This window comes from Sarcophilus harrisii, chromosome X (genome assembly GCF_902635505.1).
Source record: "Sarcophilus harrisii chromosome X, mSarHar1.11, whole genome shotgun sequence".
Lineage (NCBI taxonomy): Eukaryota > Metazoa > Chordata > Mammalia > Dasyuromorphia > Dasyuridae > Sarcophilus > Sarcophilus harrisii.
In genome coordinates, this window is record NC_045432.1 from 15,182,938 (window position 1) to 15,198,193 (window position 15,256).

At 38.0% G+C, this 15,256-nt stretch overlaps 1 protein-coding gene across 4 annotated transcripts in view; it reads right to left on the minus strand.

Moving 5' to 3' along the window:
- Nucleotides 1–15,256, minus strand: part of TBC1D8B (TBC1 domain family member 8B) — a 119,278-nt gene that overhangs the window by 65,951 nt on the left and 38,071 nt on the right. For all 4 annotated transcript variants that reach the window (XM_031945130.1, XM_031945129.1, XM_031945132.1 and 1 more), the window contains exon 2: nucleotides 8,012–8,122. In XM_031945130.1, the coding sequence (XP_031800990.1) occupies nucleotides 8,012–8,122 (111 nt within the window). The remainder of the gene's footprint in view (nucleotides 1–8,011; nucleotides 8,123–15,256) is intronic.

Below are 15,256 nucleotides of genomic sequence, written 5' to 3' on the forward strand. Positions count from 1 at the left end.
GCCACCTAGGGGAAGGGGTGGAGAGAAGGGAGGGGAAAATTTGGAACAGAGATTTTGCAACGTTGAATGTTGCAAATGATGCATATGTTTTGAAAATAAAAAGCTTTAAAAAATAAATAAAAATTTTAAAAAGAGAATAGATGATAAACAGGGAAGGAGAATAATAACAGTCTTCAAACATCTGAAAAGCTATCATGTAGAAGAGGGATTATACTGCAATAAGGAGTATACCAAATTACAGGAAGATACATGGATTAAACTATAGGGGAAAGTTGCAAAGGAATTTAATATAAGGAAAATCTTGTTAGAGTTCTTTGAAAGTAGATAGGCTTCAGTGGTTTTCTCTTGACCTGAAGTTTTCAAGTAAAGGCCACACAACCACAGGTTGTATTCTTGGTCAAGTAAGGGTTGGTTCTTATGTCAATTCAATTAACATTAGGAAGTACCTACTATACATATAGCATTCTGCTCTATATTATATATATAGCTATAAAAACTTCTTATAGCTTCTTAAGGCTATAATACATAGGGTCAGCTAGGTAACACTGCTGGATCAAAGAGTATGTACATTTTGATAACTTTTTGAGCATAGTTCCAAATTGCTCTCCGGAATGGCTGGATGTATTCACAAATCCACAACAATGTATGAGTGTCCCAGTTTTCCCACATCCCTTCCAACATTCAGCATTATCTTTTCCTGTCATCCTAGCCAATCTGACAGGTGTGGAGTGGTATCTCAGAGTTGTCTTAATTTGCATTTCTCTGATTAATAATGACTTGGAGCATCTTTTCATATGGCTAGAAATAGTTTCCATTTCTTCATCTGAAAATTGTTCATATCCTTTGACCATTTGATTTCTTATAAATTAGAGTCAATTCTCTATATATTTTGGAAATGAGGCCTTTATCAGAACCTTTAGCTGTAAAAATGTTTTCCCAGTTTATTGTATCCCTTCTAATCTTGTCTGCTTAGTTTTGTTTGTACAAAAGCTTTTCAATTTGATATAATCAAAATTTTCTATTTTGTGATCAACAATGATTTCTAGTTCTTCTTTGGTCACAAATTTCTTCCTCCTCCACAGGTCTGAGAAGTAAACTATCCTATGTTCTTCTAATTTATTTATAATCTCATTCTTTATGCCTAGATCATGAACCCATTTTGACCTTATCTTGGTATACGGTGTTAAGTATGGGTCAATGCCTAGTTTCTGCTATACTAATTTCCAATTTTTCCAACAATTTTTGTCAAGCAGTGAATTCTTATCCCAAAAGCTGGGGTCTTAGGATTTGTCAAACACTAGATTATTAAAGTTATTGACTATTTTGTCCTATGACCCTAATCTATTCCACTGATCAACTAGTCTATTTCTTAGTCAATACCAAATGGTTTTGGTGTCTGCTTCTTTATAATATAGTTTTAGATCAGGTACAGCTAGGCCACCTTCATTTGATTTTTTTTCATTAGTTCCCTTGAAATTCTTGACCTTTTGTTCTTCCAGATGAATTTTGTTATTATTTTTCTAGGTCATTAAAATAGTTTCTTGGGAGTTTTTTTTCTTACCCCAGTTCTTTCCTTTTCACTCTGGATGTATTTCTTTTTCTTATATAGAAGCTTAACTTTATACAACTAAATTCATCTATCTTGTCTGTATAATTCCCTCTAAATCATTAATGTCTGTTTTTTGTAACTTTTCCACAGCTAAAAGGTATAACATTCAATTATCCTGTCATTTTAAGATGATTTCTTAAACATTTAAATCATTGAGCTATTTCGAATTTATTATGGAGTATGAGATGTGTGTCTACTTCTCTTTTTGCCAAATTATTTTCCAATGTTATCATTAGGTTTTCTCAAATAGCTTTTCATTTCCCAGTATTTTGTGACCTTACCTTAATAAAATGGTAATCCACTGTGTATATTTGATTCTTGATCATGATTACCCCTTCTGTTCTCTACTGATCTTCTTAAAAATTCCTACCCAAGTACAATAGTTTTTGTGATTACTGATTTGCAAATAATTTGAAAGAACAGTGCCATTTCCATTTCCTTTTTCTCCTTCAATTTCCTTTGACAGTCCTGTCCTTTTGCTCTTCTTCATCTTATCTAATGCTATAATTTATCTAAATACCAATAAATTGTGACTTATAACAGCATGAAATAATTTATCTGGGAGAGTTGTCATCTTTATTATATTAACTGCCATTTACTTTGGCTCTTTCTGAGTCTTCCTTCTCATGCTTCTCCAAACTCCATGCATTTAAGTTTTTTGGAGTAATAATATTCCATTGTATTCGTGCACCGTGATTTATTTAAGAACTCTCCCTTAATGGGGACATTTCTTGTTTCTAAGTCTTTACTACTATGAGTATGAAATGACAGAGGGCGATGTCTGCAGAAACAAGAAAACAACATACACAGTGAATATGACTAAATGTAGGAACAAAAATGAATGCCATGCTATCAGAATGACAAATCTTGGCCCAAGAGAAGAAGGAATGAACACATTTGCCTCCTTTCCAGGGAAGGAAGAAGAAGGCCACAGGTTGGGAATGTTGCTGAATTTGCTTTCAGACATGGTGATCTGTGCATGGGAGTTGGCTTAATTGTTTTTCCCCCTTTTACAAAGGGATGCTCATCTGGATTCTGCTTTGGACATCACCTATGTAACTGTTGGCAAGTCACTGAAAGTCTCTGAACCTCACTCAGCTTCTACATGTGTACACAATGGAGGGGCTTGTTTCTGAGGCCCTTCCAGCACCAAATCAAGGATTTTCGATGTTAACTTTAAGTCAGTCCTTTCCCTTCTCTGGGTTGCAATTTCCTCACCTATAAAATGAAGAGGTTGGACTTGATGAACTCTGAGGTCCTTTTCAGCCCTAGTATCTTCTTATTGTCTTATGTGTAAGGATAAAACCACAGTAATACAGGCAGGTAGTTGACACAATGGGATTCAAGAAAACCCGAGTTCAAGTCTTGCTGCAAGACATTGAAGAGTTGAGTGGCCTTGGGCAAGTCACTTAACTTTTCTCAATCTGAGTTTCCTCAACTAAATAATGGCACCTTTCTCCCACATTTGTTGTAAGTATAAGTGAGAAAATATAAGTAAAGGACTCTTTAAGCACCTTTAATTATTATGTAAATGCTATTAGCTAGGTGTCACCATGGTTAAGCCCCTTCAGCTCTCTACACCTCGGGTTTTTTTTTTTTTTTCCTAGTCATTGTGCACAAAGAGCCCTGTCATCAATGAATCTGGGTGTGATCAGCTCACTGGCCTCCATTTCCTTCATCATAACAGGAGGAGCCTGAACTCCACATTATCCGAAGGTCTTGTAGTTTCTGAATCCATGAGCCTATGGATGATCTCATATCCGTCCCTTATTACTGTCAGGGAAACCACCATCCTCTCAATTTCCCAGGTTGTCATCCTTGACTCCTTCTCTTTCACCCCCACCCCCATATCTAATCTATTGACAAGGTCCATTAAATTCGCCTTCATATCATGTCTTGAATGTGCTTCCTTTTCTTCTCTGATACTGCCACTATCCTAGATGCTGGCTGGTCTTGCTTCCTCAAGTCTCTTCCCACTTAGTCCATCCTTCACTCGGCTACAGAGCAATCTTCCTTAATCACAGGTGTGATCATGTCACCTCCTTCCCCACTTAATTAACTCCCCATTATCTCCAGGAACCTAGGATCCAGTGAAACTGATCTTAAGAACTGCATAAACTGGTGCAAAGTGAAGTGAGTAGCACCAAGAAAACATTATACACAGTAACAAGATTATACAATGATCGATTCTGATGTGGTTCTTTTCAACCACGAGGTGATTCAAGCCAGTTCCAATGGCCTTGAGATGGAGAGAGCCATCTGTGCCCAGAGAGAGGCCTGTGGGGACTGAGTGTGGACCACAACATAGTATTTTCACTATTTTTATTGTTGTTTACTTTTTTTCCCTTTTCCCTTTTGATCTGATTTTTCTTGTGCAGCATGATGAATATGGAAATACATTTAGAAGAATGGCACATGTTTAACCTATATCAGATTACTTGCTGTATATGGGAGGGGATGAGAAAAACTTGGAACACAAGGTTTTGTAAAGGTGAATGTTGGAAACTATCTTTGTATGTATTTGCAAAAAGAAAAAGGGAAGAAGAAAAAGGGAAGAAGAAAGGGAGGGAGGAAGGGAGGGAAAGAAAGATTAAAAAAAGAAAGAAACCGATCTCCTCGTTGATCATAGCCCAAAACACCATCTCCCTAGTCCATGTATTTTCAACAGCTATCTCCCATGTCCATAATGCTCTCCCTCTTTGTCTGTGACTAGTTTCCCTGGCTTCCTTCAAGTTGCAGCTAAAATCCCATCTTTTGCAGGAAGCCTGTACCCACTGACTTTAATGCTATTTGCTTCCTTCAGTGATTATCCCATTAATATCTCATCATATCTCCCTTACACATAGTTGTTTACATGCTCTCTCCTCTATTAGACCAAAAGCTCCTTGAGGGCACGGATTGTTTTTGCCTTTCTTTGCATTGTCAGTGCCCAGAACACACTTGGTAAATGACCACTTAATAAATGCTCGTTAACTGATTGCACAAGCAGGCACATATTTGTTGTTTTTCAGGTGTTTTCAATTGTATCCAACTCTTTATGAACTTATTTGATGTTTTCTTGGCAAAGATACTAGAGTAATTTGCCCTTTCCTTCTCCAGCTCAATTTACAGTTGAGGAAACTGAGGTAAACAAGGTTGAGTGACTTGCCCAGAATCATATAGCTAGGGAGTGTCTTGAGGCCAGATTTGAACTCAGGAATAAAAGTCTTCCTGCCCCAGGCCCAGCACTCTAACCACTGTTATACTACTTGGCTGCCCCATGGGTATATATTTACAATGTACCTATGTGCACCTATATATTTAAACTATCCACAAGGGTGCTTATATGTTTGAACATGCACAAATATGCCCAGATGTGTATTTACTTGCAAAAGTGTGCCTGTACATACGTAAAAAAGTTTCTAAAAAGTGTGGGCCCTTTGACCCAAACATCCTAATGCTAAGGCTATGTTCAAAAGAGATCAAAGAAAGAGAAAATAGCCCCATGTGTATGAAAAAAATATATATATATATATATATATATATATATAATATGATATAAAGGCATATCTATCTGTCTCTCTCTCTCTCTCTCTCTCTCTCTCTCTGTATATATATATATATATATCTGAAATGTGCCTACATGTTCACAATATACACATATGGGTCTCTCTACACATACACACATGCAATGTGTCTATGTATAAGTGCATGCAAATCTACCCTATGGTTCCGTGTGCCCACGTATTTACAATATGCCTATGTGTATGGATTTGCAATGGAGTGTGCCTGCCTGTGTATCTTATCATGGTGTTTGAGCGTGCACATATCTCCAATATGTATAGCACACATACGCTTTGTAAACCTCTGGGACACACTATCTCTTAAAAGCTAAACAACTGACTAGAAGGGGTTAATCTGGCATGTTCATCCAGCAACTTTAACATACACCCACACACCCAGCCACCCACTGCCACCCCCAGCCAAACACATGGTTTCTACCTAATACAGCTGCCAAGCTCTGATGTCCCTATTATATTTTCAAAAAGCAATTACTGGAGTCTTGTATAGCTCGGCTCCTTGACAGCAAGGGTTTGGTTGGGTTTGTTTTTTCCTCTGCTAAGTAGGTGTCTTTGGATGAAACGGTTTCTCAGGCAGAAGAGGGAGAGCAATGAGAGCTGGGGATGTGAACAAAACAAGGGGGGATGGGATGAAGCACTCCCTTCCTAAGAAGTCCGTGCTTACCATGGAAGAAAGCATTAAATGAAGCTACATCACCTGAGAATGTCAGTTCACATTTCTATTTTGAGTAGCAACTGATAAGAAGTGATATTTGGGGGGGGGAGACCTCTTCCTCTCTAATCAATTCCAGATCAGAGCTGTGGAGACAAAGGCTTCTTCAAAGAACAATGAAAATGTGGCAAACAATAATAGCTTCATGCAATTTGATGATATAGTTGTTTCTTATGCTGGAAAGAGGTCTGTCTTCTCACAGATGGAGGGGGTTTGTGTTTGCCTTACTTAATGATGGCAGAAGGATCCATAATACACACAGACATACAGAAGAACCAGTGCTGCAATCGGATCCTAAATAAAGTTGTCCATTAAGCAACAAGTATCTGGCATATAGCACTGTAGCCCCTGGTACTAGTCCTAGTCCTGTTATTTGAGCATTTTGACTCATCAGGAAATCAATCCTGCAAGTATCACTTTTTCTTTTAAAGAATCTTGCATTTTTGAAATGGTTCAAGCATACACATAATAGAGATTCGTGAAAGACTCTCTCCAAACCTGTTAGGACAGTTTGTTATGACTGTCATTTCAAAAGCTGGAAGGGGCTTTTTGAATATGCTCATTTCTGGCTCTTTAGAAAGAAGAATAATACCATTCAGCCAGTGGGCCCTATCCCTCTTTGACTCCAGTTTATTAAGAGTAGGTAATATCCGCATTTCTTTTTCAGAAAAAAAAATTGGCCAAAGAAGATAGATTTCGATATGGACAGATGTTAAACCTTTGTTACCAATTCCTACATCAAGCTAGAGATGCCACACACTCTTTACGTCAGCAGGCTCATGACCACAAAGGCCAGATACGGCATTCAGTTTAAAAAAAAGGCAGAAAGGAAGCAATCTGCCAGTCCTCCTGAAGCATGAAATAGCAAGTCCAAAAAGAAGGGGCACATCTATTTCCACGTGACTTATACATTTATCTACCTATATGAACTTCAGAAATTCATAGGTCATATGCAGCTAGAGAAAGAACACCTATTCACAAAAAGAAACAAAGGAGTCTCACATTCAGTTTTTAAAAAGGGAAGGTAGAAATCTCAGAATCTAATTAGATCAATATTTTAATGGAAGAAAAAATTAAGCAATAAGTTTGGATTTCAAAGCAAACATCTGAATATCGTTAGCAAAAAACCCTGGTGAACATTTCCCCTACTATACAGTTCATCATATATCTCCAAGGTACTGCATCATATCACTCACACACACACACACATTAAGTGAGCACATATAACAGATTCAGCTGGCAGATTCATATGTCATCTTCAATTCTAGCACCTTCCCTTTACTGATTATTTCCTATCAATCCATACATCACTTGTCTGTATAGAATTTGCTTATTTATTGTCTCTCATTAGATTGTAAGCTCTTTGAGGAAAGGGACTGTCTTTTGCCATTTTTTGTATTCTCAGTGCTTGGCACAAGGCCTGACATACAGCATGTGCTTAATAAATGTTTATTGGCTGATAGAATCGATGTCAGATTGTCAGTGTGTGGATTATTGAGGCAGGGAAGGAGAAAGAACTTCTGGGTTAGGACCTTTATCTTCCCTAGGGCTACATCCAAAAAGCTACAGAAGGATGAGCAGGGGGGAAATAGTAAGGGCAGTAGGACTGATTTTCTTAGTTCTCTGTAAGTCCCAGCTAAAATCCCATCTTTTACAGCAAGCTTTCTCCAATCCCTCTTAATTTTATCTTATCTATGCTGTTCATAGCTTGTTTGTCTATAGTTTTGCATGTCTCCCTTATCAGACTGGGAGCTCCTGTCTTTTGCCTCCTTTTGTAGCCCCAGAGCTTAATACAGTGCCTAGTACATAATAGGTGCTTAATAAATGTTTATTGACTAAGTTTGAAAGAGGGACTAGCAAAGTGTGACTAGAACCTGTACTGTTAATGGACAGCCCTTTGGCCAACAGATGGGAATTTGGGGTGGGAGGGATTAAAAAAAGAAAAGTACTATGCCATTTTTGTCAAAAATACAATAACAGAAAATTTTACTATTATATCCCACTACGGTAACAGATGGGTTTTCATAGCATGAGCCAAAACAACTAGACAAGAGAAATGATGGATCCAAACAAATTCTTAGTTCTTTTCATTTAAAATTAAAAAAATACATTCTCAAAAGTCCCACTTACCACATGCGATGGACCAATAAACCTGAGAACCTGGTGTCTGATGGAGGATGCGAAATGGAGCCACTTTAGCAGTTGAGTCTAAGACTGAATCAAGTGTCCCAACCAGAAGGCCTGTGGCAATGGAGAGATGGGTAGAATTAGGATTTTTATTAAAAATGGATAAAATAAAAACCACTTCCTATGAGAAGCACAAGAAAGGCCATGTAGAGTAGATGAGAGAGCCAGCAGCAAAGGCAGAAAGAGCAGACCTCTACTATCCAATGGCTATGTGACTCTGGGCAACTGTTCTACTTGAAGGTGCAGAACAATTGATGGATGATCTCCGCACCCTAAACCAATTAAGTCATAGGTGTAGTCTATAAAACAAACATTTCTAAGTCACGTATTTCCGCTTCCAGCCCAGGGAGTCCCCATCAAAAGAAACTGAGTCTACCACATTTTTACTATAATAATACCAGAGTATTAGGAGTAGAGCTCTTGAGGAAATCACCTTTCAGCAGGAGTAACCAAATCTCATAATATCATACCAGTCATAAGCCTATTTTGTGACCACCGAGACACATAAGTAATTGTCTAAAAGTAGTAAAATCTTGGCTAAGGACAATGGTACAGAAGTGGGGGCAAGGAGGAAGCAGAATCTGTTTTACAGTTAAGTCCAAATACCTCAGCTGAGAATCCAAGACTTAGTGGAATGGTTCAATTCTATTAATACAATCTTATCTTGCATCATTCTTCAACAAAAATAAACTATGCAAGTCAGGCCAGTCTCCTTGATGATCCCTGCCACAACTCTCAATCTATTCCTGCCTTTTTCCCTAGAGGTTTCCTTTTTTCATATAATGATCAAGCTCAAATCTCCTCTGCAGACCCCACACTCTGCAAATCTCAATTCTGCTTTCCCTCTGAATTCTTACATGATTCTAAAGATCAGAGATCCAGAGCTGACAGGGACCCAATAGGCCATCTCACCCAACTACCCCATTTTGCAGAGGAGTAGTGACTTGCCCAAGCCATCTCATCCATCAGAAGCAGGCTTTGAACATAGCTCCACTCTACCAATGAAGACACTGCAAATCCAACAAGCCAAGACAAACACATCCTTTTATTCTAGCATTTTTGAGTGTTTTCCTTTGTTGGATCCAAGCTCTTCAATCTGAGTAGGCATTCTAGACCAAATTTTACAAGAGTAATCCATTTAAAACCAGATTTTTCCCCTGTTTTCAGTTTTCACCTACCAAAGAGATTTCTTAGGAAAAATGATATTTCAAGCAAGCTTTGTAAGAAGGATAAAGACAACAGCTGAGAAAGTACAGTAGGGAACAGACACAAAGAAAGAGCAAGAGGACTGATGGCAAATGTGAGTGGCAATCTCATTTACCTGTCCACTGCTTTAAAAAAAAAAGGCATTTTACTGATATCTCATATTGTTAACATCAGGGTCATTTTGGGGTACATGCTGCCCCCCTCCATCCTGGGGACTGAATCCTCCCATACAACAAAGAAGAGATAAGCTAAGACAACTGATGACAGTGAATATATCTGATAACGTTATGCGCATGCAACAGTCTACCCTTGAAGTCCTGGCCTCCCTCCTCAAAGGAAGGTAATAGATTTCATTATCTGTTCTCTGGGACCATTATTGGCTTTTCAATTACTCCCAGGCCAGTTTTCCTTTGGGGATTCTTTTCACTGGTAATGTGGGAGTGATTAAAGATATTGTTCCTCTGGACAACTTGGCAGAAGTCTCTAGAAGAATTCTCAAAGGAGCCATGTTTGACCTTGGGCTACTAGTTAACACTTTGAACAATGACTTGAATCAAGGTATTAATGGCATGCTCATCAATGGTGGCGATCCGATGATTATAGATTTCAAACTGGAAAGGATCTCAGAAGTCCACATCCTAAGTCCAGTTCTTTTACTTTTATGAACAAGAAAACTGAGGCTCAATGAGGAGAAATTACCTGTCCAAGGCAACAGGTAGTATAGTGGCAATGTGCCACACAGCTAAGACACTGGATGACAAGGTCAGGATCCAAAAGGGACCATGACAGGCTAGAGTACTGGGCTAAATCTATTTAGATGAAATTCAATAGAGATAAATATAGTCTTATTTTGGTTGTTCAGTCACTTTTCAATTGTGTCTGATTCTTTATGACCCCATCTGGGATTTTCTTGGCAAAGGCACTGGAGTAGTTTACCATTTCTTTGTCCTGATCATTTTACTGAGGAAGAAATTAAAGCAAACAGGGTGAAGTGACTGGGCCAGGGTCACCCAGCTAGGAAGTGTCTGAGGCCAAATTTGAACCCAGGAAGGAGTCTTCCTGATTTCAGGCCCAGTGCTCTGAGCCACCTAGCTGCCCATAAAAAAAGCCATATGCTTGGGTTCAAAAACTTCCAACTGCCAAGAGTCAGGCAAAGAAAGGCAATTTACACAGCAATTTTTCTGAAAAATATCTGAGTTAGTGGACTGAAAACTTAATATGAATCAGCAGTGTGATATGGCTGCCCAGAAGGCAACTTGGGTGGCATTAAGAAGCATAGCCTCCAGGAATAAGAACTAGGTGTAAGGTATGTACCTTGTATTAAGTATAGGAAGAAGATAAAACTTCCAGGAATACTTTCCCTGATCAGACCACATATCACTGTCTTCAGTTCTGAGTACCACAGTTTGGTACACAGTTTTTATTGGTAAGCTGAAGGACTTAACCAATCAGAAGAGGAGAACAGAGATGGTGAAGAGCCTTGAGTCCAAGTCATATGAGGATCAACTGAAGGCACTGGAAATGTTTAAAATGGATGAAGAAGCAGCAGAACTAGGATGGTGAAGAAATAGAATGAGCTCCAAAAAAAATCACCTTCTTAATAGATCTAAAAAACAAACCAGACTGAATCCTGATCAAGTAAATTGAATAAAAGGTCACATTCTTTCAGCCCAGAGAGGGCATGAGGAGACAGAGGTCAAGGGACACTGGGGACAGGGTCTGGCCAGAAGTACAAATTCAAGGACCAAAAGAGGAAGGACCAAGGCTGAACATACCCATAGGAGTGGCATTTAGAGTAAGGAATGGCCTTATACCAGGAGTCTTCAAACTTTTTAAATAGGGGGCCAGTTCACTGTCCCTCAGACTGTTTGGAAGGCCAGACTAGAGTAAAAACAAAAACTTTGTTTTGTGGGCCTTTAAATAAAGAAACTTCATAGCCCTGGGGGAGGGAGATAATCATCCTCAGTTGCCCCATCTGGCCCACGGGCCATAGTTTGAGGACCCCTGCCTTATACAATGTACTGAGTGGGTAAGAAGTAAGAACAAGTTCAGAAACCAGCAGCCTTGGACCTCCCAGAGCAGAACAAGAATTCAGTTCCAACAGTCTGAAGCTTGCAGAGGAATAATCAGGACAGAAATGCCAGACCAAAGAGGAGCCTGCAGTTCTATAACTGCATCAGCAGAGCTTTCCAGCTGACTGATAGGGGCTGAGTCCAGTGGCAACCTGCTAAAACTCCCAAGGTGGCAAACCCAGGTCTGTTGCCTGTCAGACCCAAATCCAGGTCAAAAACTTGAAGAGCTCAGACCAAAGGGGCAGTCATCAGACTCTGTTCTAGATCAGACTACTCTGGGAACACCCCAGTCTCAGCTGTCCTTAAAAGTCTGGAATAATCTAACACTCAAAACTCCCCAAAAGCAGCAGCAGCAGCACCAACCTAGACATTCTCTTTAAAATTTCCTAGATATACTAAGTTTAAAAAAAGGATAATACCATAAAACTCCATAATGGTGACAGAAATACTCTAGATACAAACACAGAAGAATAAAATAATTCTAAATTCTAAAATAGCCACAAGAAATCCTTAAAGAAAAATACAGCTTGGACACAAATTCATAGAATTCCTGAAAAACATGAAACAAGAGATTTTTTTAATTAAATTTTTTTTACAAATGAAATGATGGTACTAAAGGGAAAAAATGGAAAAGAAATTAAAACTATGGAAGAAAGAACTTAAAAAAAGAAGCAACAGACTGGCATAAGACATACACTACCTTGCCCAAGCAACAAATCCCTAAAAATTGAATGGACCAAATAGAAGCCAGACTCCAGAAGACAACAAAAAACATTAAAACAGGATCAAAAGACTGAAGAAAAACAGAATTTAAAATAAAAATAAGATAAAATAAAAAGAGAAAATGTAAGGTATCTCATAATAAAAGCAAAACGATATGAAAAACACATCAAAGAGAGAATATTTAGAGATCATTTGATTACCTGAAAGCTGTGGCCAAAAAAAGGGCCTAGATATCATATTTCAAGAAATTATAAAAGAAAACTGCCTATCTTAGAAACAGGGCAAAATAGAAATGGAAAGAATTCGTCAGTCAACTGCTGAAAGAAATCCCAATAAAAACTCTCTGAAAAACTACAGACAAAATCCAGAGCTGTTGGGTAAAAGAAAAAATATTACAAGCAGAAGTAAATAAAGAATTAAAATACTGAGGAACCGCAATAATCATCACACATGACTTAGTTTGCCCTAAAGATGACAAGAGTTTGGAATATAACATTCCAAAAAGCAAAGGTTATGGGCTTATAACTAAGAATAACATACCCACAACAAATTAAAGCAAACCTCATTGTCAGACTGGCAAAACTGACAAAAAGGGAAAATGACCACTGCTGAAGAAGCTGCAGGAAAACGGGGACATGAATGCACTGTTGGTAGAGCTATGATTGAGTACAGTTATTTTTTAAAAACAAAAAGTGACCCCCAGAGTTACTAAACTGTGCATATCCTTTGATTTGGTGGTGATGATGATGGTAGTGGTGGTGATAGTGAAGAAACAACAACAAAAACAGCAGCAACAATAAGTATTACTACTACCACTACTATTAGGCCTTACCTCAAAAACTTCAAAGAAAGAAGAAAAGGATTGATACTTAAAAAAAAAATCACAGCATCTTTGTAGCAGCCCTTTTTGTATTGGAAAGGAACTGGAAGCTGAGTGGATGCCCATCGGCTAGAGACTGGCTAGATATGTAATGGTATATGAATGTTATGAAATATTATTGTTCTGTAAGAAACAATCAGCAGGATGATTTCAGAGAGGTTTGGAGAGACTGACATGAACTTATGCTGAGTGAAATGAGCAGAGCCAGAAGATCATTGTACATGGCAACAACAAGATTACACAATGATCAATTCTGATTGAAGTGGCTCTTTCCACCAATGAGATGATTGAGCCCCGTTACTATAATCTTGATCTTGTGATGAAGAGAGCCATCTGCACCGAGAGAGAGGACTGTGGGAACTGAGTTTGGTTCACAATATAGCATTTTCACTCTTTTTTGTTGTTGTTTGCTTGCATTTGATTTTGCTTCTCTTTTTTTTTTCCTGATTTGATTTGATTTTTCTTGTGCGGCAAGATAATTGTATAAATATGTATGCATATATTGGATTTAATATATATTTCTATCATGTTTAACATATATTGAACTACTTGCCTTCTAGGGGAGGGGATGGGGGAAGTGGAACACAATGTTTTACAAGGGCTAATATTGAATCATTGTCCACACATGTTTTGAAAAATAAAAAGCTTTAATGAAGGAAAAAAGAAAAAAAAATCACACAGCTCTTTTTTTTAAATAGAGGCAAAGAACTGGAAAATGAGGAGATGCTTATCACTTAGGAAATGGTTAAACAAATTATGGCAGAACACTATTTTACTATAAGAAATGATGAAGGGGGTGATTTAAAAGAAATCTGGAAGACCTGTATGAACTGATGCAAAGTGAACAAAAAAACAAGAGAACAATTGAAATAATTACAATAACATTATGAAAACAAACAAATCTGAAAGACTTAAAAATTCTGATAAAAAAATAATGACCAAACAGAGGACTCATGATGAAACATACTAAATCCCTCTTGAATGATAAGAGGTACAGACTGATATATATTTCTGGACATAGTCATTGCAGCATTTTATTTTTCTTGACTATGTATCTTTTGTTACAAAGATTTTGTTTTCATTTTTTCCCAGTGAGAGGAGGGGGAAATGAGGGAAACAAAAAATTTTTCTTAATTGAAAAAAATGTAATTATTTTACAAGGGAAGAGAAGAAGGGTAGGGGGAAAAATAATGAATTGTTTCTGATATGTTGATTTTGAGATGACTATGGGGCATCTAGGTTGAGATGTCCAAAAAGGTAAAAATTGGTAACATGAGACAAGAGCTCATGAGAGATGAGTATGCCATATGGAGATCTGGGAATCACTTGAATAGAGATAACTGAAATAATGGGAACTAATGAGAAAACCAGATGAATAATATAGAGGGAAAGGAGAAGAGGATCCAAGAAAGACCTTTGGGGTATATCCACAGGTAGAGTCTATCACCTGGAGGAATAGCCAACAAAAAATAAGGAGTAGTCAAACAGGTAGAAGAAATGAGCAAGACAATGTCATGATAATCTGGTGAGAAGACAGAATCCAGAAGAGAGTAATTGAGAATTTTAGAGCTTGCAAAGAAATCAAGAAGGATGAGGAATTTGAGAAAAGGTCATTAGATTTGGCAATTAAGTGAGCGGTGGTAACATTGGAGAGAGTAGTTTTAATTGAATGATGAGATCAAAAGCCAAACTTAGAGGTTTTAGTAGTGAGTGAGAGGAGAAAAAGTACAGGTTTCTAGTATAGAAGCTGTCTTAAGAAGTTTAGCTGAAAAAAGAATGAGAAATATAGGGTGAAAGCTAGAAGAGATGGTAGGACCAGGTGAAGGGTATTTTTGAAGACAGAGGGATAATGAAGGCAGCTAGAAAGACGGTTAGTAGACAAAAGAAGAAGATTAGAAAGCGTGAAGATAACAGAGAGGCTGATCTGTTGCAAAAGTACAAAAGAATGTTATCAAGGGTGCAGGTAGAGTGGTTGGCCAGAAGAGACAGTAGAAGAAAATGATATTATGAGTAAGTGATAAAAAAAGGAGCTCTCAGTGTGAATGGGCTCATTATTTTTTAGTGAAGGTCCTCAGCTGGGGGGTAGAGCTTGGGGGGGGGGAGAGGAGGTGGGAAAATGGAGCAGTGCCATGGGATATTTGATTAAGGACCCAGTTGAAAAATCAAGGAAATCTGAAGTGGATCCATGTTCAACAGCATGTAGTGGATGATGGAAATAATCCAAAATTGGGGTTTAATGGATGGTGGGTGTGGTACATGGTAGAAGTAATGCAAGGAATGATCAGGGAATGGACAAGAGGGTAAAGG